This window comes from Hyperolius riggenbachi, chromosome 11 (assembly GCF_040937935.1).
Source record: "Hyperolius riggenbachi isolate aHypRig1 chromosome 11, aHypRig1.pri, whole genome shotgun sequence".
Classification (NCBI taxonomy): domain Eukaryota; kingdom Metazoa; phylum Chordata; class Amphibia; order Anura; family Hyperoliidae; genus Hyperolius; species Hyperolius riggenbachi.
This window is the reverse complement of record NC_090656.1, coordinates 2,360,975-2,388,848: the sequence shown is the minus strand read 5'-3', so window position 1 is coordinate 2,388,848 and position 27,874 is coordinate 2,360,975. Positions and strand designations below refer to the sequence as shown.

The following is a 27,874-nucleotide window of genomic DNA, read 5'->3' as shown; positions in this document are numbered from 1 at the left end:
ACTGCATTCTACTATATGTCACTACAGGGCCTCTTTACTGCCGGCTGCTATATGTCACTACAGGACCTCTTTACTGCATTCTGCTATATGTCAATACAGGGCCTCTTTACTGCATTCTACTATATGTCACTACATGGCCTCTTTACTGCATTCTGCTATATGTCACTTCAGGGCCTCTTTACTGCATTCTGCTATATGTCACTACAGGCCCTCTTTACTGCATGCTGCTATATGTCACTACAGGACCTCTTTACTGCATTCTGCTATATGTCACTACAGGGCCTCTTTACTGCATTCTGCTATATGTCACTACAGGGCCTCTTTACTGCATTGTGCTATATGTCACTACAGGGCCTCTTTACTGCATTCTGCTATATATCACTACAGGGCCTCTTTACTGCATTGTGCTATATGTCACTACAGGGCCTCTTTACTGCATTCTGCTATATGTCACTACAGGGCCTCTTTACTGCATTCTGCTATAATTCACTACAGGGCCTCTTTACTGCATTCTGCTATATGTCACTGCAGGGCCTCTTTACTGCATCCTGCTATATGTCACTACAGGGCCTCTTTACTGCATTACTGCATCCTGCTATATGTCACTACAGGGCCTCTTTACTGCATTCTGCTATATGTCACTACAGGGCCTCTTTACTGCATTCTGCTATATGTCACAACAGGGCCTCTTTATTGCATTCTGCTATATGTCACTACAGGGCCTCTTTACTGCATTCTACTATATGTCACTACAGGGCCTCTTTACTGCATTGTGCTGTATGTCACTACAGGGCCTCTTTACTGCATTCTGCTATATGTCACTACAGGGCCTCTTTACTGCATTCTGCTATATGTCACTACAGGGCCTCTTTACTGCATTCTACTATATGTCACTACAGGGCCTCTTTACTGCATTCTGCTCTATGTCACTACAGGGCCTCTTTACTGCATTCTGCTATATGTCACTTCAGGGCCTCTTTACTGCATTCTGCTATATGTCACTACAGGCCCTCTTTACTGCCTGCTGCTATATGTCACTACAGGACCTCTTTACTGCATTCTGCTATATGTCACTACAGGGCCTCTTTACTGCATTCTGCTATATGTCACTAAAGGGCCTCTTTACTGCATTCTGTTATATGTCACTACAGGGCCTCTTTACTGCATTCTGCTATATGTCACTACAGGGCCTCTTTACTGCATTCTGCTATATGTCACTACAGCGCCCCTTTACTGCATTCTACTATATGTCACTACAGGGCCTCCTTACTGCATTCTACTATATGTCACTACAGGGCCTCTTTACTGCATTCTGCTATATGTCACTACAAGGCCTCTTTACTGCATTCTGCTATATGTCACTACAGGGCCTCTTTACTGCATTCTGCTATATGTCACTACAGGACCTCTTTACTGCATTCTGCTATATGTCACTACAGGGCCTTTGTACTGCATTCTGCTATATGTCACTACAGGGCCTCTTTACTGCCTTCTGCTATATGTCACTACAGGGCCTCTTTACTGCATTCTGCTATATGTCACTACAGGGCCTCTTTACTGCATTCTGCTATATGTCACTACAGCGCCCCTTTACTGCATTCTGCTATATGTCACTACAGCGCCCCTTTACTGCATTCTGCTATATGTCACTACAGGGCCTCTTTACTGCATTCTGCTATATGTCCCTACAGGGCCTCTTTACTGCATTCTGCTATATGTCACTACAGGGCCTCTTTACTGCATTCTTCTATATGTCACTACAGGGCCTCTTTACTGCATTCTGCTATATGTCACTACAGGGCCTCTTTACTGCATTCTGCTATATGTCACTACAGGGCCTCTTTACTGCATCCTGCTATATGTCACTACAGGGCCTCTTTACTGCATCCTGCTATATGTCACTACAGGGCTTCTTTACTGCATTCTGCTATATGTCACTACAGGGCCTCTTTACTGCATTCTGCTATATGTCACTACAGGGCTTCTTTACTGCATTCTGCTATATGTCACTACAGGGCTTCTTTACTGCATTCTGCTATATGTCACTACAGGGCCTCTTTACTGCATTCTGCTATATGTCACTACAGGGCCTCTATACTGCATTCTGCTATATGTCACTACAGGGCCTCTTTACTGCATTCTGCTATATGTCACTACAGGGCCTCTTTACTGCATTCTGCTATATGTCACTACATGACCTCTTTACTGCATTCTGCTATATGTCACTACAGGGCCTCTTTCCTTCATTCTGCTATATGTCACTACAGGGCATCTTTAAAGTGTAACTGTCGGAGAAAAAATAAAAAATCAATTCTTTATTTTTATCTGGTAAACAAGTAATAAGGATGCTAACCAGGCAATCCAAAAGTTAAAATTTCTATTACGTTTCTTGTTGATAAATGATCATTCCCCAGTTTACCTGACTCTTATTTGGTACACAAAAAAGGACATTGCAGGGCATGCTGGGTTTTCCTTCTTTGCTTCTCTACTTCCTCTCAGACTTAACGAATGCAGCCTGATTGGCTGAAGCCTCTTTCCCTCCTGTTTCCCCTCCCACACCTCTGTTCCGCTCTGATTGGCCGATATTTCTCATGCTGAGACAATGCACTTTCCTGATATCTCCATGTCGTCATACTTCCTGGGTTAGCTCCTCCCCTTTAACCCCTATAGGACCCATACAAAAACTATAAATAAGGTTATGACCCCTAGAGCCTCATTCTCTTTTTTGTCCTCAAACACTATAGGATCCAGGGTTAAAGTAAGATATTGTATGTGTATTTATGTTTTATTAATTTCAGGTCATAGGGAAAGTCTCATTGAGCACCTTACCCTAAAGTCAGGTTTTTCTGTTTGACTCTTTTCCTGACTAAATAGAGGATTTCCCTTCAAAGCTACTAAATGTGCTATTATAAGGGAATCCTAGGATCATTGGGCATTTCAGAGGCTAAATGCTTCTTAGGATTCACTGTGTACCCTTTTGGGTAGATGTATGGTTTAGGTACCTTCCTCCGTTGTGGGGAGCGACTGTGTGTGGCTTCTGTAGCTCTGCTGCCTGACCGGAGTCGGCGTGTAATGTATGATCCCTGCTGCCTCATCTAAGTTGGATGTATTCGCCGCTCGGGCTGGCGTCCGGTAATGGCATCTGCGCATACTGGCGGTGGCCATCTTTGTTATGGGCAACGTGCCCTAGGAGCGCAGGGACGCTTGATACGCGGCTGGAGGCGGCGTATTTAAGGCAGACAGAGCCAGTAGTGAAAGGAGCTCTGTCTGCATAGGTGACCGATGAGGTTGCTCAGCGCGGCGCCAGCATTTCCGGATACAATCTGATAATTTCTTTTCTCAGACTCTACAAGTAAGTTCTTTAAGGATATAGCTGTTTGCTGCATTTGTAATGTAATCCGAATGTAGGTTCATTTCTTCAGAATGCAGGGATGTATATATTTATAGCTGCACAAGTATATACAGGTTAGTTGATTAATTAGGCGTTTTTGCTCTGTTTGTATTTCACAGTGAATCCTGCCACTGACAATGATCCGCCTGGTCCATCAGGGTAAGGTTTTCTTAAGGGGACCACGTAAAAAAAAAAAAAAAAAAGACAGGGGTATATAAGAGATGCTAATAGCAATTAAATCATTGCTTTTTCTCTTATAGTTCACTGGATGAGACAAGAGGACGGTCGAAGTCTAATAGACTACGCTCCAAGTCCAGGTCCAGATCCAGATCAAAAAAACATAAGTCCAAGTTCAAGATCAAGATCTCGATCTAGGAGACGTTCGTCTAGATCTTCACATCATAGACGGCAATATCGTTATTCCAGGAGTAGATCTCCTATGTACAGACAGTTGCCAGACAAGGGCCAATGCTGGGCATGTCCCAGGCAGGCCATGAAAGATAAAACTGTATGTGACTCTTGCTTCAGTCAATTGGCTAAAACACAAGGATTTATCGGAAATGATTAGAAAGGTTGTCAGAGAAGAGCTATCTGTCCAAGGTCCCGCTAGCTCTCTACCAGAGGAGCAGGAGGATACAGAGGAGGCAGAGGAAGGAGAATTCGCTTGTTTATTCGACTTCAAACTTACAAATCCTTTTATAACAGCTGTCAAGGAGGCTCTGGAATGGACGGATCCTCCGGTAGAGCAGGAACAGAGTAAACAATATTACTCTCACCTGACTAAGAAAACTAACACGTTCCCAATAATTAAAGAAATTAAAGAGTTAATTACAGAGGAATGGAAGAAGATAGAAAATAAACAACCTCAGCACAATCGCTTGACTAAATTATATCCTCTCAAGGAGGAGGAACTTCCTTTTCTGTATAATCCACCAACAGTCGATGCATCACTATCCAGACTGGTGAAGCATGTGACTCTACCCAAGGAAGATGCAGCTATATTTAAAGATCCTCTTGAAAGAAGAGTCGACAATGACCTTAGGAAATCATATCTCTTATCAGGTTCTACATGCAGGCCCGCGATTGCTCTTACATCGGTTGGCAAGGCAATTAGGGTTTGGACAAACAATATAGAGCAGGCCATAATAGCAGATGCAGATAAAAATGATATCATCACGGCAATGGAGGATCTGAAGATCGCTGCAGACTTTGTTGGGGAAGCATCTATGGACATATTAAGATCATCGTCTAGGAATATGCTTACATCAGTAACTGCAAAGAGAGCTTTATGGCTCAAACCATGGATGGCTGACATATCATCTAAGCAAAACTGGATCAAGATTCCGTTCGATGGGACAACTCTTTTCGGTTCAGAGATGGATAAGGCTATCTCGAGAGTGACAGGAGGAAGATCGGAATTGATACCCCAGGACAGACCACCTAGAAAAAGTTTTTCAACTTTCAAGAGACCGCAGAATAATCGTTATAAAGAGGCAAGATCGTATAAGCCAGGTCGCCAATTCAAGAGGAATTGGAAGAGCTCCCAGGCATCTCTGGCTAGGTCCCTCAAGTCTAACATCCAGCCTTCAGGACAATCGAAACAATCCTTTTGAAACAACGCCCACCCAGGTGTCACCAGTGGGCTCAAGACTAAGAACCTTCAGGGACATTTGGGTGGAGAAGATTCCAGACAAATGGGTAATATCCACCATATCCAAGGGTCACAAATGGAATTTCCATCACAGACCAAGGGAGAGATTTCTACATTCCACAGTTTCAAAGAACCCCCAGAAGGCGGAAACATTGTTAGACTACATACAATGTTTGCAAGCACAGAACGCAGTGACACCAGTTCCTTCTCAGGAGAAAGGCCAGGGGGTCTATTCACACTTACTCTTGGTACAAAAGAAAAGCGGGGGATTTCGGCCAGTGATCGACCTCAAATACCTAAATAAGCTGATTGTGATACCAAGATTCAAGATGGAGTCTCTCCAATCGATAATCTTAGTAGTTATGCCAAACGACCTGATGATATCCATCGATCTGCAGAACGCATACCTACACATTCCAATTTGACAGAAATATCAGAAGTATCTAAGGTTTTGTGTGAACAACATACATCTTCAGTTCTCCGCTCTGCCGTTTGGGCTTTCTACAGCTCCTCGGACTTTCACAAAGGTCCTGGTGGCAGCCATAGCACAGCTGAGATTGAGGGGAATAAGAGTCTACCACTATCTAGACGATATACTAATTCTAGCAGATACGGAGGAGAAACTCGAGTCTCACAAAAATCAGACAATACAATTCCTGACCAACTTGGGTTGGATCATAAACTGGCAGAAGAGCCAATTAGCACCTACCAAAGAAATAGTTTATCTGGGGGCGTCATTCAATACTCAGCAGGGAATAGTGTCACTTCCGCAGGAGAAAATATGGAATTTCAAGAGAGTAATAGGTCAAATTCTTCAATCTTCAACTCTGTCAGCCAGACAGTGTCTTCAGGTCTTGGGGATGATGTCATCGACTATACCAATGATCAAGTGGTCGAGGTGGCACATGAGACCTTTTCAGATGAACTTTCTCTCCCAATGGAATCAAGCGTCCATGATCCAGAAGATAAAGATCTCGATGACATGCAGGCTTTCTCCAATATGGTGGACAAAGACCAAGAATCTGAGTCAGGGCCACTCTTTAAGCACGTATTCTTGGATCACGATTACGTCAGATGCGAGCCAGATTGGATGGGGAGCGCATTGTGGTCAGAACTGGGTCCAGGGGATATGGCCCAGGACGGAGAGAAGGATTGTCTCCAATGTGTTGGAACTCAGAGCAGTTGTCAAGGCAGTGCATGCATTTGCTCAGAAGATAAAAGGGTCTGCCCTATGTATACAGTCAGACAACCGGGCAACGGTGGCTTACTGTATATACAAAAGCAGGGAGGAACAAGGAGTGTCACGTTATTGACAGAACTGGCGCCACTGATGTCTTGGGCAGAGGAGAACCTCCTGGCAATCAAGGCCGTCTACTTGCCTGGGAAGATGAACATTCAAGCGGACCTGCTGTCCAGGAGACGTTTAGACAACAACGAGTGGCATCTGAACAGGACAGTGTTCAAACAAATAATTCAATTATGGGGACTTCCTCAAGTGGATCTCTTTTCATCCCATCTCAACAATCAATTGCCTATGTTCTTCTCGAGACATCAGGTTCCGAACACGAGTGGAGTGGATGCACTGGTGATTCCATGGCAGTCATTGATGGTATATGCATTCCCTCCAGTTCCACTGCTGCTAAGGTTTCTGAAGAAACTACAGACAGAGAATGTTGTGGCAATAGTCATTGCTCCCTTCTGGCCGAAGAGGCCCTGGTTCCCCCTGCTGATCAGCATGTCAACATGTTACCCAATCAAGTTACCAGCATCACCAGATCTGTTGTCACAGAACGGTCTTTTCCACCAGAATCCGGAAATTCTTGCCCTAACGGCCTGGAAGTTGAGAGGAGGATTCTGTTAAACGCTGGTTTTTCATCAGCAGTGGTGGAAACCCTTCTAAAAGCTAGAAAGACCTCAACTAACAAATCTTATCATAGGGTATGGAAGAAGTTCATCGATTTCTCCACAGATAGGGGTGTAGATTTTCTTTCACCATCAATTCCTCACATTCTGGACTTTGTGCAAACAGGTGTCGACTTAGGCCTTGGGGTCAGTACCCTCAGGGGTCAGGTGTTGGCAATATCAGCCCTGATAGGTCAGAGATTGTCATCAGACAGATTAATCCAACAGTTCTTTCAAGCAATGTTGAAAATTAGGCCTCCTGTAAATAAAATCATGCCATCTTGGGATCTCCCTCTAGTGTTAGAATACCTGTCTTCGTCGGCATTTGAACCAATTCATTCATGCTCTATCTGGAATCTAACGTTGAAAGCTACTTTCCTGGTGGCGATATCTTCGGGCAGAAGAGTGTCAGAAATTCAGGCCTTAGGAGTCCTTGATCCCCATATCATGTTCTTTCCTGACAGGGTGGTCCTCAGACCAGTTTTGAACTACCTTCCTAAAGTAGTATCCGTGAAACATTTAAACCAGGAATGGACGCTACCATCATTTCCTGCAGAAGAGGGTCATCCAGATGGTCATCCATTGGACATTTCAAGAGTGTTGAAGCAATACATCCTATCTACTCAGACATTTAGAAAATCTAGTCACCTATTCGTCTGTCCTTCAGGTCCTAGGAAGGGGAAAGAGGTGACGGCAAGAACTATTGCCACTTGGATTGTGAGGTTAATTAAGGCTGCTTATAGAAAGAAAGGGTCAGTGGATATGCCTTGTACTTCAGCTCATTCAACCAGAAGTGTCTCAGCATCCTGGGCAGCATCTGCAGGGGTTTCCCTCACTACAATTTGCAAGGCGGCAAATTGGTCTTCTCCAAATACATTTATTAAACATTATTGTATTGATCCTTCTGTGTTGACAACTGTGAATTTTGGTAAAAAAGTTTTGACTTCTGTTAATAAATGAGTTTTTTGCATTATACCCACCGTCTGGTATTTATTTATGGATGCTAGTTATATCCCAGGAAGTATGACGACATGGAGATATCAGGAAAGCAGAAAATTTGTACTTACCTCGGTAATTTTCCTTTCCTGATATAACTCCATGTCGGCATACGACCCACCCATATTGCTCAGTAAGTGTTTGAGTACTATATACAAGAATGAGGCTCTAGGGGTCGTAACCTTATTTATAGTTTTTGTATGGGTCCTATAGGGGTTAAAGGGGAGGAGCTAACCCAGGAAGTATGCCGACATGGAGTTATATCAGGAAAGAAAAATTACAGGGGTAAGTACAAATTTTCTGCTTTCTATAGTGAAGGGCTGGCAATGCATACACAATCAGGCAGAGGAGAGTAAGGGAGGAAATGACATCAGGATTGGCTTCAAAATAGCCACAGTTAAAATAGGAAATGCTAAGAAGGATTTTCTCTTTTTTTACTGTAGAAAAAAACACTAAAATCAAAATGTGGACAGGGCAATACATGTGTTATGCAAGCAGAGCAAGTATTTATCTACTTATATATGTGTTTTTTTCTGAGATAGTATGGCTGACAGCTCCTCTTTAAGTCAAAGGCTATTCCTTTCACCAGCAAGTCCTGAGTGTGCTGACCCTGCATAGATGTAACTCTCCTCCAGTGCTTGACATTTGGGATTCTGAGATAACACTGGCTGTGGATACTGATGAGAATAAGAGAGTCAGAAGAGAAGAGCTGTATAAATCAGGCACAACACACTGTTCCTGGCTATACAAATATATATATATGGCAATATTTATTGTATGAATATTACAGCTTCCTGTTTGGACACATCACTTTTCTGAGGCCACGCCTTTCAGGTAATACACCCAGTAAATTCCCTGAGCAATGCCCGTGGCCCGAGGACAGGAGACCACCAGCCTTCCCGTCACTGGGGCCTTGCTCGCTCCTGGAGGGGACTCGTACGACACAGAGATATGGTGGGTCTTCTTTGGACGCACAGCCTCGCATTGCTTCACCGTGAAGGCCGGAGGGTCCGTCTGAAAACTGAAGCTGGTTGGCTGCGAGAAAACGTTCTTAAATGGGATGGAGATGCTGGACCCCGCACGGATCTGTATGGGCCCCTGAGGCTTGGGGGCCAGAGCTGAACCAAACAGTGGAATGGTGTAATCGCCTCCCAATGGGGAAGAGATAAGCAAGGTGGCGCGCGACTCTCCGAGCTGGACCGGTTCATAGGCCACCTCCAAACTGACTTCCGATCCACCCTGTGAGCCAGGAGCGGCCATGACTACCTTATCCACATGGAAGTCTGTGTTGTCCACCTGTGGGGAGAGTAACATGAGGGGTGAGGCATCCACAGTGCACGATGAGCTCAATAAAAACGTACTTGGGAAGAAATCAAAGCATATTATTATTATAATATTAATAGGAACCTCAAGTGAATGTGATATGGAGGCTGCCATATTGATTTCCTGTTAAACAATACCAGTTGTCTGGCTGATTTCTTTGGCATCACCTGAAACAAGCATGCAGCTAATCCAGTCAGACTTCAGTCAGAGCACCTGATTTGCCTGCTTACTCAGGGTTTACACTGGGCCCCCTCAAAAGCAATATACTTAACGAATGATATGGAACCCCAAAACTTCCCAAGGATAGCTGCGGTGTCAGAGAGGTGTAAGCAGGGGAGTGGACAGCTGCAGTGTCAGAGAGGTGTAAGCAGGGGAGGGGACAGCTGCAGTGTCAGAGAGGTGTAAGCAGGGGAGGGGAACAGCTGCAGTATCAGAGAGGTGTAAGCAGGGGAGGGGACAGCTGCAGTGTCAGAGAGGTGTATGCAGGGGAGGAGACAGCTGCAGTGTCAGAGAGGTGTAAGCAGGGGAGGGGACAGCTGCAGTGTCAGAGAGGTGTAAGCAGGGGAGGGGACAGCTGCGGTGTCAGAGAGGTGTAAGCAGGGGAGGGGACAGCTGCAGTGTCAGAGAGGTGTAAGCAGGGGAGGGGAACAGCTGCAGTATCAGAGAGGTGTAAGCAGGGGAGGGGACAGCTGCAGTGTCAGAGAGGTGTATGCAGGGGAGGAGACAGCTGCAGTGTCAGAGAGGTGTAAGCAGGGGAGGGGACAGCTGCAGTGTCAGAGAGGTGTAAGCAGGGGAGGGGACAGCTGCAGCATCAGAGAGGTATAAATGGGGAGGGGACAGCTGCGGTGTAAGAGAGGTGTAAGCAGGGGAAGGGACAGCTGCAGCATCAGAGAGGTGTAAGCAGGGGAGGGGGCAGCTGCGGTGTCAGAGAGGTGTAAGCAGGGGAGGGGACAGCTGCAGTGCCAGAGAGGTGTAAGCAGGGGAGGGGACAGTTGCAGTGTCATAGAGGTGTAAGCAGGGGAGGGGACAGCTGCAGTGTCAGAGAGGTGTAAGCAGGTGAGGGGACAGCTGCAGTGTCAGAGAGGTGTAAGCAGGGGAGGGGACAGCTGCAGTGTCATAGAGGTGTAAGCAGGTGAGGGGACAGCTGCAGTGTCAGAGAGGTGTAAGCAGGGGAGGGGACAGCTGCAGTGTCAGAGAGGTGTAAGCAGGGGAGGGGACAGCTACAGTGTCTGAGAGGTGTAAGCAGGGGAGGGGACAGCTGCAGTGTCAGAGATGTGTAAGCAGGGAAGGGGACAGCTGCAGTGTCAGAGATGTGTAAGCAGAGGAGGGGACAGCTGCAGTGTCAGAGAGGTGTAAGCAGGGGAGGGAACAGCTGCAGTGTCATAGAGGTGTAAGCAGGGGAGGGGGCAGCTGCAGTGTCAGAGAGGTGTAAGCAGGGGAGGGGACAGCTGCAGTGTCATAGAGGTGTAAGCAGGGGAGGGGACAGCTGCAGTGTCAGAGAGGTGTAAGCAGGAGAGGGGACAGCTGCAGGGTCATAGAGGTGTAAGCAGGGGAGGGGACAGCTGCAGTGTCAGATAGGTGTATGCAGGGGAGGAACAGCTGCAGTGTCAGAGAGGTGTAAGCAGGGGAGGGGGACAGTTGCAGTGTCAGAGAGGTGTAAGCAGGGGAGGGGACAGCTGCAGTGTCAGAGAGGTGTAAGCAGGGGAGGGGCCAGCTGCAGTGTCAGAGAGGTGTAAGCAGGGGAGGGGACAGCTGCAGAGTCAGAGAGGTGTAAGCAGGGGAGGGGACAGCTGCAGTGTCAGAGAGGTGTAAGCAGGGGAACTGGGAAGGGACAGTTGCAGTGTCAGAGAGGTGTAAGCAGGGGAGGGGACAGCTGCAGTGTCAGAGAGGTGTAAGCAGGGGAAGGGACAGTTGCAGTGTCAGAGAGGTGTAAGCAGGGGAGGGGACAGCTGCAGTGTCAGAGAGGTGTAAGCAGGGGAGGGGGCAGCTGCAGTGTCAGAGAGGTGTAAGCAGGGGAGGGGACAGCTTCAGTGTCAGAGAGGTGTAAGCAGGGGAAGGGACAGCTGCAGTGTCAGAGAGGTGTAAGCAGGGGAGGGGGCAGCTGCAGTGTCAGAGAGGTGTCAGCAGGGGAGGGGACAGCTGCAGTGTCTGAGAGGTGTAAGCAGGGGAGGGGACAGCTGCAGTGTCTGAGAGGTGTAAGCAGGGGAGGGGACAGCTGCAGTGTCAGAGAGGTGTAAGCAGGGGAGGGGGCAGCTGCAGTGTCAGAGAGGTGTAAGCAGGGGAGGGGAAAGCTGCAGTGTCAGAGAGGTGTAAGAAGGGGAGGGGGCAGCTGCAGTGTCAGAGAGGTGTAAGCAGGGGAGGGGACAGCTGCAGTGTCAGAGAGGTGTAAGCAGGGGAGGGGGCAGCTGCAGTGTCAGAGAGGTGTAAGCAGGGGTGGGGACAGCTGCAGTGTCAGAGAGGTGTAAGCAGGGGAGGGGAAAGCTGCAGTGTCAGAGAGGTGTAAGCAGGGGAGGGGAAAGTTGCAGTGTCAGAGAGGTGTAAGAAGGGGAGGGGGACAGTCTATTGATGGTTACAACTAATCAAAGCACATATGGAGGTGATCATTACCAGCTCAGAACCAATAAAGCAATTAAAGGAGGGCCCCTAGTGGGCCCCTGTGATCCATGGGCCCTGGTGTGGTCGTTACCTCTGCATCCCCTATGGCTATGCCAATGGACACAGGATAAAGAAGACAGCCAGGTAACTAGTAGGAAGTCAATATGGCAGCCTTCATCAGGGGTGTTTGTAGCCTTTTTGTCACTCCAGGCAAGCACTAGCCGACCCCCCCCCCCCCCCCCCCCCCACCAGATGCTGCACCCCAGGCAATGTCCCGTCGCCCCTGCAACTGCACAATGGGCAATGTCCCGCTCCCTCCCCCTCCCCCCCCCCTGCTGCACACTGGGCATTGTCCAGTCCTTCCCGCACTTAATCCCCCCCTCTCCCTTGCTGTACCCCGGGTAGTGTCCAGCCCTTCCCGCCCCCAGAAACAGGCATGGCTAAGAGGCAGGTGTAAACATAGAAAGTCATATGAGAACTGCAGATAACAGCATGCTACACAGATGCTGCAAATTGCTACAACTGGTGACTGGGACATTTTCCTCATAAGCCGCACAGTATGTGTTGGAGGGTGACATGAAGCCCTTGGACCACACCTGGTGTCTATGACTGTCACTCACCTTGCAGCTGTACTCTGTCTTCTGTCGCGTGTAATTGGTGAACTTGGCGGTCAGCGTCTGACTGGAGCCCAGCGTTGTTCTGAAGTAGAGCGGTTTCTCGGACACGGCGGGCGTGGCTTTCAGGAGGAGATCGTACAGAAACAAGCCCAGATCACTGCTCTGCAGGGCCAGCCGCCCTGTACTCTCTCCTGACTTCAGAGGCTGGTATTCAAACATCAGGGTGCCCTGGAGACAGAGAGGAGATACATGGAGGAGACACTCAGTACTGCGCTTAGTGCATGGCGGCCATGTTTAAAGAGGAACTGCAGGGAAAATAACCAAACTGTTTTTACAATAATCATTTATAAATGATGTAGTCAGTGTTTGCCCATTGTAACACCTCTCCTCTTCGGCTACTGATGGGGATAAAGTTTAATCCTGAACAGTTACTCTTTAAAGGACTTCCGAGATTTGACTCACCTGGGACTTCCTCCAGCCCCTCGCAGCCGTCTCAGTCCCTTGCTGCAGCCCTGCTCCTCCGCAGTTTTCCCGCTCCCCTCCTGTGATGATAGCGAGCCCGCCGGCGGGGTCAGCTCTGCTGCACCTGCATCCACATTATCTGGCGCATACAACTGCTACGCAGGCGCAGTACACTCCAGATGACATGGACGCGGGGGCATGAATGCCTGCGCACACAGAAGACCCGACCCGCCAGCAGTGTTATACAGTGTTGGGTGCCCGAGCTGTCGCCCTAGTGATCACATCTGATCGCTATAGGTGGCAGCCATTAAAGTGTCCATGAATCTTCAAGGACAACTGTAGCAAGACGGATACAGAGGATGCCATATTGATTTCTTTTTCAGCAATACCAGTTGCCTGGCAGCCCTGCTGATCCTCTGCCTGTAATACTTTTAGCCATAACCCCTGAACAAGCATGCAGCAGATCAGGTGTTTCTGACATTATTGTCAGATCTAGCTGCATGCTTGTTTCTGGTGTTATTCAGACACTACTGCAGCCAAATAGAGCAGCAGGACAGCCAGGCAACTGGTATGGTTTGTCAGGAAATAGCTATGGCAGCCTCCGTATCCCTCTCACTTCAGTTGCCCTTTACAGCTTGGTTCACACATAAATCTGTATGATGTATGATAGTGCAAGTGCGGTGCAGCTCCTGACTGGTGCACAGAGATCTGCAGTCATAGCGACAGAAGAGAGAGGGGCCTGCGGGGATGGGAGATCTGCAGTCATAGCGACGAAAGAGAGAGAGAGGGGCCTGCGGGGATGGGAGAGCAGCATGACAAGCGAGAGTGGCGATGTGCAGCGATTCCTTGTAAGCGCTGTCTTGTGGTCCCAGCAGTCTCTGGTCCTTAAGGGGTCAGAGACTGCTGGTATGCAAGTGGTTAATCAATAATTTACTGAGGTAAATTATTAAATTATTAAAATAGGGCTGCATACATCAGTTTTCCCTGTGATGCCCTGAAGGCGGCCCTGTCCTCCACATTCCTCTCACTTCAGTTATCCATCAAAGTATAGGTGACATAAGGGGCTAGTCTAGTTGGGCTTAACACTTAAAAAAAACTCTTTTTAAACTTTTACTGTAACTTTATTTGAATGATTGCTGCTTTCATTCACTATTAAATGAGTGCACAAGTGTATACGAGCACGTGTGGCGGTGGCAGTTGTTAGTGCTGGACATCCAGGAATCTTTAGAGTAGTTAATTTGGACATCATAGAATGAGAAGTGGTTAAGGAATTGGTTGAAGTGGTTAGAGTCTTTCCCGTCTGTAAAGCTACATCATTTTACCTAAAAGAGTAGTGCACCTGAAGTGATATCTGACATGAAGAGATAAACATGTGAACCTACGGTACCAATCCTACTTAAAACTTGGCTTTGTTCATTTTTTTTAATTGCAAGGGACAATAAACCAGTGCTTTACCTCAGAAGTTCAAGCAATGGACTATAGCAGCTGCTCTCCTGAAAACTAATTAGAAGTCATAAAACGACTGTGTGGCTTGCACAAACACCTCTGATAGCAGGATAAGAGATGGAATGCCCAAAAGGTCATCATATCTCTATGTGGGAGTTAAATGAGCAGCTTCAATATAAGTGTGATGTTATTTATGGCTCAAACGTTAAATCCTTAAAACTGAAATAATAATATGATACTCCAGGAAAGCTCTATTTAGGATTAGGTCTACTGATACAATTACTTACAATTTATTTTCAATTCAGGTTTGCTTAAATCATCTCTAGTCACAGGTTGAGAATACCGCAGCTTGAGGGCTTTTTATTTTTAGGCAGTGTTTATGGACAGACTTAGCTACCCTAATACTGTAGAATGACATGACATCATGGAAGGGTACCTCGGACTGGGCGGTGTTTATGGACAGACATAGGTGTCCTAATACTGTAGAATGACATGAAATCATGGAAGGTTACCTCAGACTGGGCAGTGTTTATGGACAGACTTAGGTGTCCTAATACTGTAGAATAACATGAAATCATGGAAGGTTACCTCAGACTGGGCAGTGTTTATGGACAGACTTAGGTGTCCTAATACTGTAGAATAACATGAAATCATGGAAGGTTACCTCAGACTGGGCAGTGTTTATGGACAGACTTAGGCGTCCTGATACTGTAGAATGACAAGAAATCATGGAAGGTTACCTCAGACTGGGCAGTGTTTATGGACAGACTTAGGCGTCCTGATACTGTAGAATGACAAGAAATCATGGAAGGTTACCTCGGACTGGGCAGTGTTTATGGACAGACTTAGGCGTCCTGATACTGTAGAATGACATGAAATCATGGAAGGTTACCTCAGACTGGGCAGTGTTTATGGACAGACTTAGGCGTCCTGATACTGTAGAATGACAAGAAATCATGGAAGGTTACCTCGGACTGGGCAGTGTTTATTGACAGACTTAGGTGTCCTGATACTGTAGCATGACATGAAATCATGGAAGGTTACCTCGGACTGGGCAGTGTTTATGGACAGACTTAGGTGTCCTAATACTGTAGAATAACATGAAATCATGGAAGGTTACCTCAGACTGGGCAGTGTTTATGGACAGACTTAGGCGTCCTGATACTGTAGAATGACAAGAAATCATGGAAGGTTACCTCAGACTGGGCAGTGTTTATGGACAGACTTAGGCGTCCTGATACTGTAGAATGACATGAAATCATGGAAGGTTACCTCAGACTGGGCAGTGTTTATGGACAGACTTAGGCGTCCTGATACTGTAGAATGACAAGAAATCATGGAAGGTTACCTCGGACTGGGCAGTGTTTATTGACAGACTTAGGTGTCCTGATACTGTAGCATGACATGAAATCATGGAAGGTTACCTCGGACTGGGCAGTGTTTATGGACAGACTTAGGCGTCCTAATACCGAAGCATGACATGAAATCATGGAAGGTTACCTCGGACTGGGCAGTGTTTATGGACAGACTTAGGCGTCCTGATACTGTAGAATGACAAGAAATCATGGAAGGTTACCTCGGACTGGGCAGTGTTTATGGACAGACTTCGGTGTCCTGATACTGTAGAATGACATGAAATCATGGAAGGTTACCTCGGACTGGGCAGTGTTTATGGACAGACTTAGGGGTCCTAATACTGTACAATGACAAGAAATCATGGAAGGTTACCTCGGACTGGGCAGTGTTTATGGACAGACTTAGGCGTCCTAATACTGTAGAATGACATGAAATCATGGAAGGTTACCTCGGACTGGGCAGTGTTTATGGACAGACTTAGGCGTTCTGATACTGTAGAATGACAAGAAATCATGGAAGGTTACCTCGGACTGGGCGGTGTTTATGGACAGACATAGGTGTCCTAATACTGTAGAATGACATGAAATCATGGAAGGTTACCTCAGACTGGGCAGTGTTTATGGACAGACTTAGGTGTCCTAATACTGTAGAATAACATGAAATCATGGAAGGTTACCTCGGAGTGGGCAGTGTTTATGGACAGACTTAGGTGTCCTAATACTGTAGAATGACATGAAATCATGGAAGGTTACCTCGGACTGGGCAGTGTTTATGGACAGACTTAGCTACCCTAATACTGTAGAATGACATGAAATCATGGAAGGTTACCTCGGACTGGGCAGTGTTTATGGAAAGACTTAGGTGTCCTAATACTGTACAATGACAAGAAATCATGGAAGGTTACCTCGGACTGGGCAGTGTTTATGGACAGACTTAGGTGTCCTAATACCGTAGAATGACATGAAATCATGGAAGGTTACCTCGGACTGGGCAGGCACAGTGATGTGTGGAGGAAGGTTGATTTCTGGTACTTTGCAGTCAGTGCTGAAGGTGACCGGCACAGACAGTGGGTTGTCCACGGTGATGGTGGCTGCAGTGCTTTGCCGCACCGGAGTCACCAACTCTATGGTTCTGATGACACCGGGCGGAGTGGACTTGAAAGTCACGTAGTAGAAGAGATACTCTTGAGTTGCCTCGTTTCGGAAGGTCACCTGCAATGATGAGATGGAACATCAGAGCAATGAACTGTTAAATGTTCTACATTCTGTACAATCCTGAGACATCATAAGGTGCCCATACATCACTCGATATTGTGGGACGATTCAATCATTTTATTGAATTGGAGGAGAATCATTACTACAACATGGCTGCCGATCGTCCGAAAGGATCTCAGTTGCAAGGGCTCAATCGGGTGTGCGGTGGCAAGGGCATTCAATATCGTGACTACCGACGGACCCCTGGCCAGTATCCCCCAAATGTATGCCCCCCTTCCCAGTGTGAAAGTCTCACCCCTCCCCCAGCGTGACCCCTGGCCGGGTATCCCCGAGTGTATGCCCCCGTATGAAAGTCTCACCCCTCCCCCAGCGTGACCCCTGGCTAGTATCCCCGAGTGTATGCCCCTGCTCCCCCCCCCCCCGTGTGAAAGTCTCACCCACCGTGAATCCTGGCCTCCTCCAATCTTGGTCATCACCGCAAGTGCCTGTTTCACATGACACTGAGTCACATGTTATAGGCAGTCATGGTGACACTAAACACCAGAGGAGGCCAGAAATTGCACCAACAGAAGTGAGACCTTCACACTAAGCACAGGCATGTGGCAGGATGATTTACAATAGATTTCATGCATCTGTTGTATTGGAAATCGGTGTGTAGTGTGTGGCCAAGTATGATGTATGTGAAGGTCACATTATAACAGACAAGTCCAGCGCAAATGTCCATCAGGCTCAGCACCAACAGGAGAGGTGATATCAGCTGATTTCTGGACTGACAGCTTCACCCACCAAATATCCTGTCCCGTCACAACCTGCCAACTAAACGTTCCATATTTATCACATTTATGTGACGCCCCTCTATGGGCATACACCAGTTTTCCCAACATTACATAGTTGTTAATATGGGACGTCCACTGTTCTACAGCTGGAAATAAAGGGGGCGTTGGACCACGATCTAAAGATAATCCGTAAGATCAGCACCAAAGGACAGATTTCTACGGCATGTAGGATAGCTTTTTCCAAGATACTGTCTAATGGTGGCCATTAATGATCCAATCTTTTTCTTGCAATAATTTTATGAAATTTAAGGGACTTCCTAAATTATCCATTCAATCTACCTTTATACTGCATAGATTTGGTAAAATTTGATGAAAAAGAATGGATCATTAGTGGCCATCTTAATTAATCAAGAAAATGTCCTCAGTATCTATGTAATTTAGGGCAATGCCACAACATATGTAATAGATCACCGTGATCACGTTCACGTCTAGGACAAATTGGGATGAGAAGGATCTATCCAGTGGTTGATACATGGAGTGATGTATGGTCCCCTTTATGGCACCCATAAATCTGCTATCCAGCTGTTCAGTTTATCTTAGATGACAGCTTTGAGGTTACTCACCTTGGTGGAAAAGGTGCCCTCTTTGTGAGAATGGAAGTTCAGCTTGTAGTCTCTCTTGGCAGAGCCGGGCACTTCCAGATAATCCAGACCTTTCACGCTGGTGGCCCCATCCAGGCGTTCTGGTTTCAAGACTTCAATGATGACTCGGAACCTGTGGATGTCGCGAGAGTGAGTGAAACAGAAAACTAAGACCAGACAATCCTATTTCTGTAATTAGTTATGGAGGGTCAGGTGGAAAAAGAGTAAAATCAGCACAGAGTGTGGCTATGAGGTACAACCGGCCAAGTTATTGTCACCTTTGAGCTTTACGTAGCCAGTTGCTGACAGTCAGCAGCTCTGTGTAGGACGTCTTGCAGGGGACCTCTCTGACGATGGTGCCAGAAGACTTTGGTGGTTCGGCTATTCCTTGCAGAACATACATCAGTCCTGTCCCATCAGGCAACGGGAAGAAGATGGAGCCCTGCAGAAATCAAGGCAAGACATCAAATATAAACTAAATACAACCTCAGTCTGCACAGTCTCAGTCTTTACTCCCTTTGGTACCAGGGTTTTATCTGATCTATTAAGTTTACTTTAATTATTCTGAGAAGTCAATGGGTAAGTTGTTAGGTAGAATTATTTGTTGATTGACTGTTCGATATATCATCGTATGGATTCCAAAATCACTTGAGGGTCATAGAATTCGGAGATATAGGGCTTGATTCACAAAGCGGTGCTAACCTACTTAGCACGTCTAAAGTCTTTAGACGCGCTAACCAGGGTGCTAAGTAGGTTAGCACCGGATTTCTCAATCAGATAAATTTTTACGCGCGCAAATTTTTACGCGCGCTAAGTCCCATAGGCTTTAATGGGCACTTCGCGCGGAGCGCCCTGCGCTCTGTGCAGTACGCGCGTAAAGTTTTACGTGCATAAAGTGCATAAAGTTTTGCGCGCGTAAAGTTTTTATGCACGAAAAGCTTGTTTAGACGTGCTAAGGGGGTTTTCACAGGCGTGCTAACAGTTAGCACCGCTTTGTGAATCAAGCCCATAAAAGCACAGCAAGGTAAGATGCCCAATCATTCTACCTGGTTTACACCTTTTTGTTAGTCTATCTACCAGGTTTACTGCTACAGAAAGCACAGAAGGTCCAAGCACCCTGAAGCTTCGGGTAACATATGAAAGTTTGCCCATCCTTAATGGGCTTCACGCTTGCTCTGAGTTCGCACAGCTGCTCCTGCTTTTACTGCCTGAAGAAGTGGATTGTGTCCCACGAAATGTGTCACAATTGTTTGGAGTACAAAATAAAGGTCTTTTGTTTCGATGACTCTATGGGTGGTGGTGGTGTATGTATGTGTGTGTGTTGTAATGACCATACAATATGTTGAGCAATATATACTGTATATCTATCTAAAGTATGTACTGTATTTTTCAGCATATAAGACAAACTTTTTCTTTACCAAAAATGTGGAGAACAAGTCCATGCTTCTTATATGACAATTACAGGGAGTCCCCGACTTACGGACGCCCGCCGATGCAAACCCCCGACCCGCCGTAATATCAGGGACTCCCTGTATTGTCCCCCTGCATCTTCCTCTGCTCCCCCATGTCTCCTCCACATAAGGTACAAGGGGGACACAATAATTGGGGGAGAACATCAACAAGATGCTCCTGGACCATGGATGCACCAGGTTTAGTACATTTGTTTCCTTGTTTTTGCCCTCTAGACCTGGGTGTGTCTTATAGCCCGCCCGAAAAATACTGTGAGGCCTGTCAGACTCTCTGCCATCATATCAGTCCCTATGCCCCAATCTAACTCCGTCACCTTCACCTAGTGTGGCGCGCCCCTGCTTGTACAGGAGACTAGTAGCATCTACCTGACTTCAGTTACACCCAGGCCTTAGTGCGCACGGTATAAGGACTGATGGGAGGAGGGCTGAGAAACCAACAGTACCCGCGACACTAGCAAGAGAGATTCAACAAGCCAGGGGTCATATACAAGAGATAACACGTAAGGAGAGTGCAAATTCATAGTCAAAAGTCCAGGTAAAAGGTCGGTCAAGCGTAAATAATAATTCAGGCAAAAGGTTGGTCCAGGTGCCAATCAACGTAAAACCATAACTCAGGCAAAAGGTTGGTCCAGGCGCCAATCAACGTAAAACCATGATTCAGGCAAAAGGGTGGTCCAGGTGCCAATCAACGTAAAACCATAACTCAGGCAAAAGGTTGGTCCAGGCGCCAATCAACGTAAAACCATAATTCAGGCAAAAGGTTGGTCCAGGCGCCAATCAATGTAAACGATAATTCAGGCAAGGGGTCAATCCAGGTGGCAATCGAGAGTAGTCATTAACAGGTAAAGGTCAGAATCCAGATGATCAAACAGTAGAAATCAGGTCAATACCCTGACAGAGCGCATCCAGCAGCCAGCAAGCTAACGCTATCACAGGCAAGAGCACACTGCAATAGGAAGCCTTATAATGGTACCATGAGTCAGAACCAGCCAATGGCTGTGAAGGGCAAGGATGCATGATCTTTAAAAGTAGGTATGGTTGTTCATCATTGTAACAGCCTTGTTGTCTAGCCCCACTCCATGCTTTTTAGTGTTTCCTATTATAGTAGTGCATGTTAGCGTTTTAGTGCTAATTTAGGAGTACATATGTTTCTAGTGGCTGCATTTTGGGCGCAGGGAGAAGCCGAGAGAGATGGGTCTCCCTGCACTGGGTAATATAAAGGAATATAACAAATTTATTGCCCTACGGATTTTATAGCCTTGGAGTAATTCGGAGACAGGCTGTTACTGGCACCAGAATTACAGTGTAATGGTTACTGCAGTAAATTAACATTATGGTCTATGGCGGTGCCCAAGTCAGGCCGCAGAGCAGCGCAGAGCCCTCACTTGCTAATTTACTGTCTTTCGATCTTCATCTGTGGAGGGAAATCTCAGCACATCCTCCCCACAGCATGAATACTGGAAGCTGATGTGGTCATCCTGCAGTGATTTGTATTACCTGGTGCTTCTTTCCTTCAGAGCTCATGACCAGCGGCTGGTAGGTGATCTCATAGGCTTTGTTCTGCTGATGGGCCTCCACAGAGATGGACTCAGAGCCCCTCCAATGCTCCCCATCAATGATAGGCTGCAAGTTCCAGCTCTGGTTGGTCTTGTTGCTCAGGAAGATGCTCTGAGTCTGCTTGTTCCGGACTTGGCATTGGAAGTTGACCACCTGGAAGATTTAGGGTTAGCAATCATGGGAGACGACAATTGAGAATGGAGGCAAATTCTCTTCTATGCAGAACTGCAGTGAAAATAGCGTAATTAGTAAAATGACTTGTTTTTTTTACAATATTCATTTATAATTAGTCAGTGTTTTCCCATTGCAAAATCTTTCCCTGATTTACATTCTGGCATCTATCACAGACTCTGTTTGGTCATCACTGGATGAGTCTGAACAATGGAGATGAAATGCGTTTGGTGTGTTTTATTGAGGGTGGAAGGGAGGTGCTGTTTGCACTGTACGGAGGTATCAGGAGGTGGGCAGGCTGTGGAGCGCTGCAGGAACCTGGGCCAGCCGACCTTACATCATTCATACCGAGCTGTTACGCTGCCTACACTTGTGAGTGTTTCTACATTTTGTGTTTAAGAGGGAGAGATGTCATGTCGTTTACCTGGTTGAGCTTACATATAACATGTTGGAAGCTTGAACTCTAAAGATTTCTGGTGTATTTTTCAGTACTGGAGGTGGAAAACAAAATCGGATTCCACATAGCACACTGTTCATTGTGGGATTCTTAGTACCAACTGCTAGTTCCATTACAGGTCAACTGGAGTAAGAGTGATATGGAGGCTGCCATATTTATTACCAGTTGCCTGGCTGTCCTGCTGATCCTCTATTTCTCTAATACTTTCAGCCACAGACCCTGAACAAGCATGCAGCAGATTAGGTGTTTCTGACATTAATGTCAGATCTGACAAGATTAGCTGCATGCTTGTTTCAGGTCTGTGATTCAGACACTACAGCAGCCAAATAGATCAGCAGGGCTGCCAGGCAACCGGTATTATTTTAGAGGAAATAAATATGGTAGCCTTCATATACCTCTAGGCTCAGTTGTCCTTTAAGAACGGGATGGATGGTAATGTGTTACATTTAAATGAGCACTGCTGTGTCATTTGTTGCTACTCTGATTGGATTTGAAGGACAATATTGTACATAAGCTGTATACTGTTTATAGAGTGGATACACACTTATAGGAAGGGTTTGATATATGGGGTCACTTTGGACCAGTGACATGTACTGTATATACTCACATATAAGCCTATTTTCAGCACAAAAAATGTGCTGAAAAGTTACCCCCTCGGCTTATATGCGAGTCAGTGGAGCAGAATGGATGGTGGAGGTGGTTTTGTTCCTGCCAGAGGAGCGTAAGGATTGCACACTAGTGATCCTGCTCTTGTCAGCTGGCTATTTGCTGTGTCCGTGCCCCGCAACCCCTGTAACATGGTGTGCAGAGTGCGCTGCTCGACTACCTGTGTCCCCTGGCTTGTGGCGCAGAGCGTGCAAGCAATGTGTCAGCGGTGCAATGATTGTGTGGCATTTACTGTCTCATATGTATGACCCCATCTAGTGGTGTCTTGAGACACAGCTGTATCATCCTTTGGGCATATCTGGCTATGGAGAGGGGGGCTGACTTGTGCTGGGGGCACATCTGGCTACTGTGGAGTGGGCTATACTGGGGAGGGGGCTTATACGCGAGTCAATCACTTTTTCCTGATTTCTGCTGAAAAGTGGGTACCTTGGCTTATATGCGAGTATATACGGTATATAGCCTGGTAATAATTTGTGTACCCTTATTTTTCTATGTAAACTATTTATTTCTTATTGGTGCCCACAAAACTAATTGATGTACATTATGATCTGATTGGGGTAGGCACACAAAAGGTGCCACCGTGCCGCCACAATGGGCAGAATCACTCACCTCTTTAGAGGACGGCAGAGATACACAGGAGCCAGACAGAGTGAGGTTCAGAGTTCTGCCCCCTTCAATGACACAAGGCAGATTCTCGTAGTGGAGATCAGAACTGATCTCATGAGGGTGGAAGGTGACATCAAAGGTGACCTCAGTGCCCGCTGTGAGGTACCCAGAGACGGGAGAGATGGAGAAGTCCGGCTGGAATTTCTTTATGTCCCACTGAAACCTGACAAGGAAAAGGAACAAGAGATCTATAAAGCAGCCAGTGACAGGTACTAGTAGGGATGATCACAGATATGCAAATTGTTCTGAGTTGATGCAAATTTATGCAGTTTGAAAATGGTTGGTCCATTTTTAAACTGCATACATTTGCATAAAAATTTGCCTAATTTCAGAACAATTTGTATCTCATTGATCATGCCTAGTACTGAGCCGGTGACAGCCAGTGAAAGTCCCTTATTTTATTTATTTTCATTTATTATTCCCTATATTTTTAAAGCAACAACATCTTACACATCACTTTTCCCACAAGAATTCAAACAGACTCCGGCACTCCAACAAATCTTCTCTTTATTCACGCCACATGTTACAGGTACAAAAAGCGCCCCTCAGTCTACAGCTGTTTCACGTGTATCACACGCCTCTTCAGGACACGTGGGGCCACATCACTTTACAGCAGACGTAAAAGTGGTTGCCTTGAAGGCTGTTTATACTACCCTTTAAACATTGTACATTAACCTCCTGAGCGGTCTGGACGAGCTCAGCTCGTCCATCACCGCCGGAGGCTGCCGCTCAGGCCCTGCTGGGCCGATTTTTATCAAATAAAGTGCAGCACACGCAGCCGGCACTTTGCCAGCCGCGTGTGCTGCCTGATCGCCGCCGCTCTGCGGCGATTCGCCGCGAGCAGCGGCGAAAGAGGGCCCCCCTAGCCGCCTGAGCCCTGCGCAGCCGGAACAAAAAGTTCCGGCCAGCGCTAAGGGCTGGATCGGAGGCGGCTGACGTCAGGACGTCGGCTGACGTCGATGACGTCACTCCGCTCGTCGCTATGGCGACGATATAAGCAAAACAAGGAAGGCCGCTCATTGCTTGTTTATTCTGGGCGCCGGAGGCGATCGGAAGATCGCCTCCGGAGCGCCCTCTAGTGGGCTTTCATGCAGCCAACTTTCAGTTGGCTGCATGAAATAGTTTTTTTTTTATTTAAAAAAAACCCTCCCGCAGCCACCCTGGCGATTTAATCAGAACGCCAGGGTGGTTAAATACAAATAAATTAATACCTCCTTCCCCCCCTGCCCCCATAGCTACCAAAATAAAACAAAAAAAAGCATTTTAAAAAAATACATAAATAGTTATGTTAGGGACTCCACCTTCTGTACTATGTCTGTTCCTATTTGTGAGGGTGTATTACTGTTATATTTGCAAATAAAGGCTTGTAATTATTGATACAATATAAAAACCACTAAACGGGAAAAAAGGCACCTTTATTTCCAAATAAAATATTATCACCATACATTATACTAGGGACAAAATGTAAATGTTGTAATAACCGGGACAAATGGGCAAATAAAATGTGTGGGGTTTTTTGTATGCAGTAGCATTGTTTATTTTAAAAATTATAGGGGATGGAATTGGAGCAATAGTGTATTTTTTTTCATTTTCCCCAATTTTTCCCCTTTAAATTGAATAGAAAATAAAGTAATTACTGAAAACAATTATCACCCCACAAAAGCTTAATTTGTGGTGAAAAAAACAAGGTATAGAACATTTCAGTATCATAAGTAGTGATAAAGTTATTGGCGAATGAAAGGAAGGAGCGCTGACAGATGAAATTTGCTCTGGTCCTTTAGGGTAAAACTCACTGGGGGTGAAGAAATTACAATACATTTTAAGTTAATTGAACTACTGCAACACCGTCCTGGCTGGCCTCCCCATGACCCTAACTGCCCCACCCGCAGTCCATCATGAACGCAGTAGTCAGAATCATTCACTCCTCCCACCGTTCTGCCTCTGCAGCTCCCCTCTCTGCAAATCCCTCCACTGGCAGCCCAATCAAGAATCACCTGCTAGATACTGTGGTTGGCCTAGAAACACCTGCCTGACCTACATCTCTGAACTTATCCATTCTCATGTGAGACTCCAGGACTTCCCTAGAGCTGCCCTTACTCTCCGGAACTCCCTGCCACCCCCCAACAGGCTCGACCCCTCCCTCAACACCTACAAACAAGCCCTCAAAACACACCTGTTCCTGCTGGCCTACCCTCCCTCATTGATGCCCTAATCCCCACTGCTGAGCAATTATGTACCATTCCCCACCTAGTGTGTCTGTACCCCCCCCCCCCCCCCTTCCCAGATTGTAAGCTTTGGTGCAAGGAGGGCCCTCCCTTCCACCTTGTGTCTTCTACTCGATCCCACCTCGGGCCCCCTACTCGATCTCACCTCGTGTCCCCCACTCGATCCCACCTCGGGCCCCCACTCGATCCCACCTCGTGTCCCCCACTCGATCATGCACCTATCCCACTGAATGACCAAACTGCCTGGACTACTTGATCAGCACTCCATTGACTTTATGGGCCTAGCCTTGCACCTCAGTGTTCTCTGGGGATGTGTGACTGTGTATTCATGTATTCCTCAGTTCTGTTTTGTTGCCTGTAACTGTATTTATTGTCCATTGCTGTACAATAACTAGTCGCTCTATAAATAAAATAAACAATAATAACAGTACCTGGCTCCCAGCTCTCCGCTGTTGCTCAGGACAACCCGACGTGTAGCTCGGCTTTGCAGCACCACAGCTCCAAACGTGATGTAGTCTTGGTCCAGGCTGAGCTCCAGGCCTTGGCTGCTCCCTCGTACGACCAGCAGAGAGCGCACGGCTCCACCACACTCCATTACCACCTCCTCTGTGAATGGGGCCATGCGGCTCCGAGGGGTAAAGCTCAGCTCCAGCTTACACAGCCCACCATGAGCAGGGATGGTCACCTCTGAGCCAGGCAACAAGCTGAGGACCTGCAGAATATGTATGATGTAAGAAGGAGAGAATAAAGCAAGAGGCCATGAAGTGTCTCCTGCGGCAGATCAGGGCTAGAGTTGGGCCGAACGGTTCGCCTGCGAACGGTTCCATGCGAACTTCCGTGGTTCGCGTCCCGCAGGCGAACTTTTGCGGAAGTTCGGTTCGCCCCATAATGCACCATGAGGGTCAACTTTGACCCTCTACATCACAGTCAGCAGGCCCAGTGTAGCCAATTAGGCTACACTAGCCCCTGGAGCCACTCCCCCCCCCCCTACTTAAAGGCAGGCAGCGGCGACCATTACGGTCACTCGTGTGCCTGCATTAGTGAGAGTAGGGCGAGCTGCTGCAGACTGTCTCTCATAGGGAAAGATTAGTTATGCTTAGCTTGTCCCTGGCTGCATACCTGTACTGTGAACCCACCACTGCATACCTGTTCAGTGAACCCACCACTGCATACCTGTTCAGTGAACCCACCACTGCATACCTGTTCAGTGAACCCACCACTGCATACCTGTTCTGTGAACCCGCCACTGCATACCTGTTCTGTGAACCTACCACTGCATACCTGTTCAGTGAACCCACCACTGCATACCTGTTCAGTGAACCCACCACTGCATACCTGTTCAGTGAACCCACCACTGCATACCTGTTCTGTGAACCTACCACTGCATACCTGTTCAGTGAACCCACCACTGCATACCTGTTCTGTGAACCTACCACTGCATACCTGTTCAGTGAACCCACCACTGCATACCTGTTCTGTGAACCCACCACTGCATACCTGTTCAGTGAACCCACCACTGCATACCTGTTCTGTGAACCCACCACTGCATACCTGTACTGTTCAGTGAACCTGCCACTGCATACCTGTTCTGTTCAGTGAACCCGCCACTGTATACCTGTTCTGTTCTCAGTGAACCCGCCACTGTATACCTGTTCTGTTCAGTGAACCCGCCACTGTATACCTGTTCAGTGAACCTGCCACTGCATACCTGTTCTGTGAACCACCACTGCATACCTGTTTCTGTTCAGTGAACCCGCCACTGTATACCTGTTCAGTGAACTGCCACTGCATACCTGTTCTGTGAACCCGCCACTGCATACCTGTTCTGTTCAGTGAACCGCCCACTGTATACCTGTTCTGTTCAGTGAACCCGCCACTGTATACCTGTTCTGTTCAGTGAACCCGCCACTGTATACCTGTTCAGTGAACCTGCACTGCATACCTGTTCTGTGAACCCGCCACTGTATACCTGTTCTGTTCAGTGAACCCGCCACTGTATACCTGTTCTGTTCAGTGAACCCGCCACTGTATACCTGTTCTGTTCAGTGAACAGTTTGGTGTGTCAGTGTGAAGCAGTACCTTAATTACACTACCTGATTGATGTATACACATGCAAGATGTTTTAAAGCACTTTAGGCCTGTCATTTAGCATTCAATGTGATTTCTGCCCTTAAAACGCTGCTTTGCGTCAAATCCAGATTTTTCCCGGGGACTTTTGGCGTGTATCCCACTCCGCCATGCCCCCCTCCAGGTGTTAGACCCTTAAAACATCTTTTCCATCACTTTTGTGGCC

The 27,874-nt window shown here is 46.9% G+C and overlaps 1 protein-coding gene across 2 annotated transcripts in view; it reads right to left on the bottom strand.

The window, feature by feature from the left end:
- Nucleotides 1-8,675: 8,675 nt before the first annotated feature.
- Nucleotides 8,676-27,874, bottom strand: part of HYDIN (HYDIN axonemal central pair apparatus protein) — a 606,889-nt gene continuing 587,690 nt past the window's right edge. For both annotated transcript variants that reach the window (XM_068260328.1, XM_068260329.1), the window contains 8 exons: nt 26,013-26,293; nt 23,300-23,519; nt 21,337-21,549; nt 18,649-18,812; nt 18,353-18,503; nt 16,720-16,950; nt 12,479-12,703; nt 8,676-9,236 (listed from right to left, as the gene is read on the bottom strand). In XM_068260328.1, the coding sequence (XP_068116429.1) occupies nt 8,748-9,236; nt 12,479-12,703; nt 16,720-16,950; nt 18,353-18,503; nt 18,649-18,812; nt 21,337-21,549; nt 23,300-23,519; nt 26,013-26,293 (1,974 nt within the window). In that variant the 3' untranslated portion in view covers nt 8,676-8,747. The remainder of the gene's footprint in view (nt 9,237-12,478; nt 12,704-16,719; nt 16,951-18,352; nt 18,504-18,648; nt 18,813-21,336; nt 21,550-23,299; nt 23,520-26,012; nt 26,294-27,874) is intronic.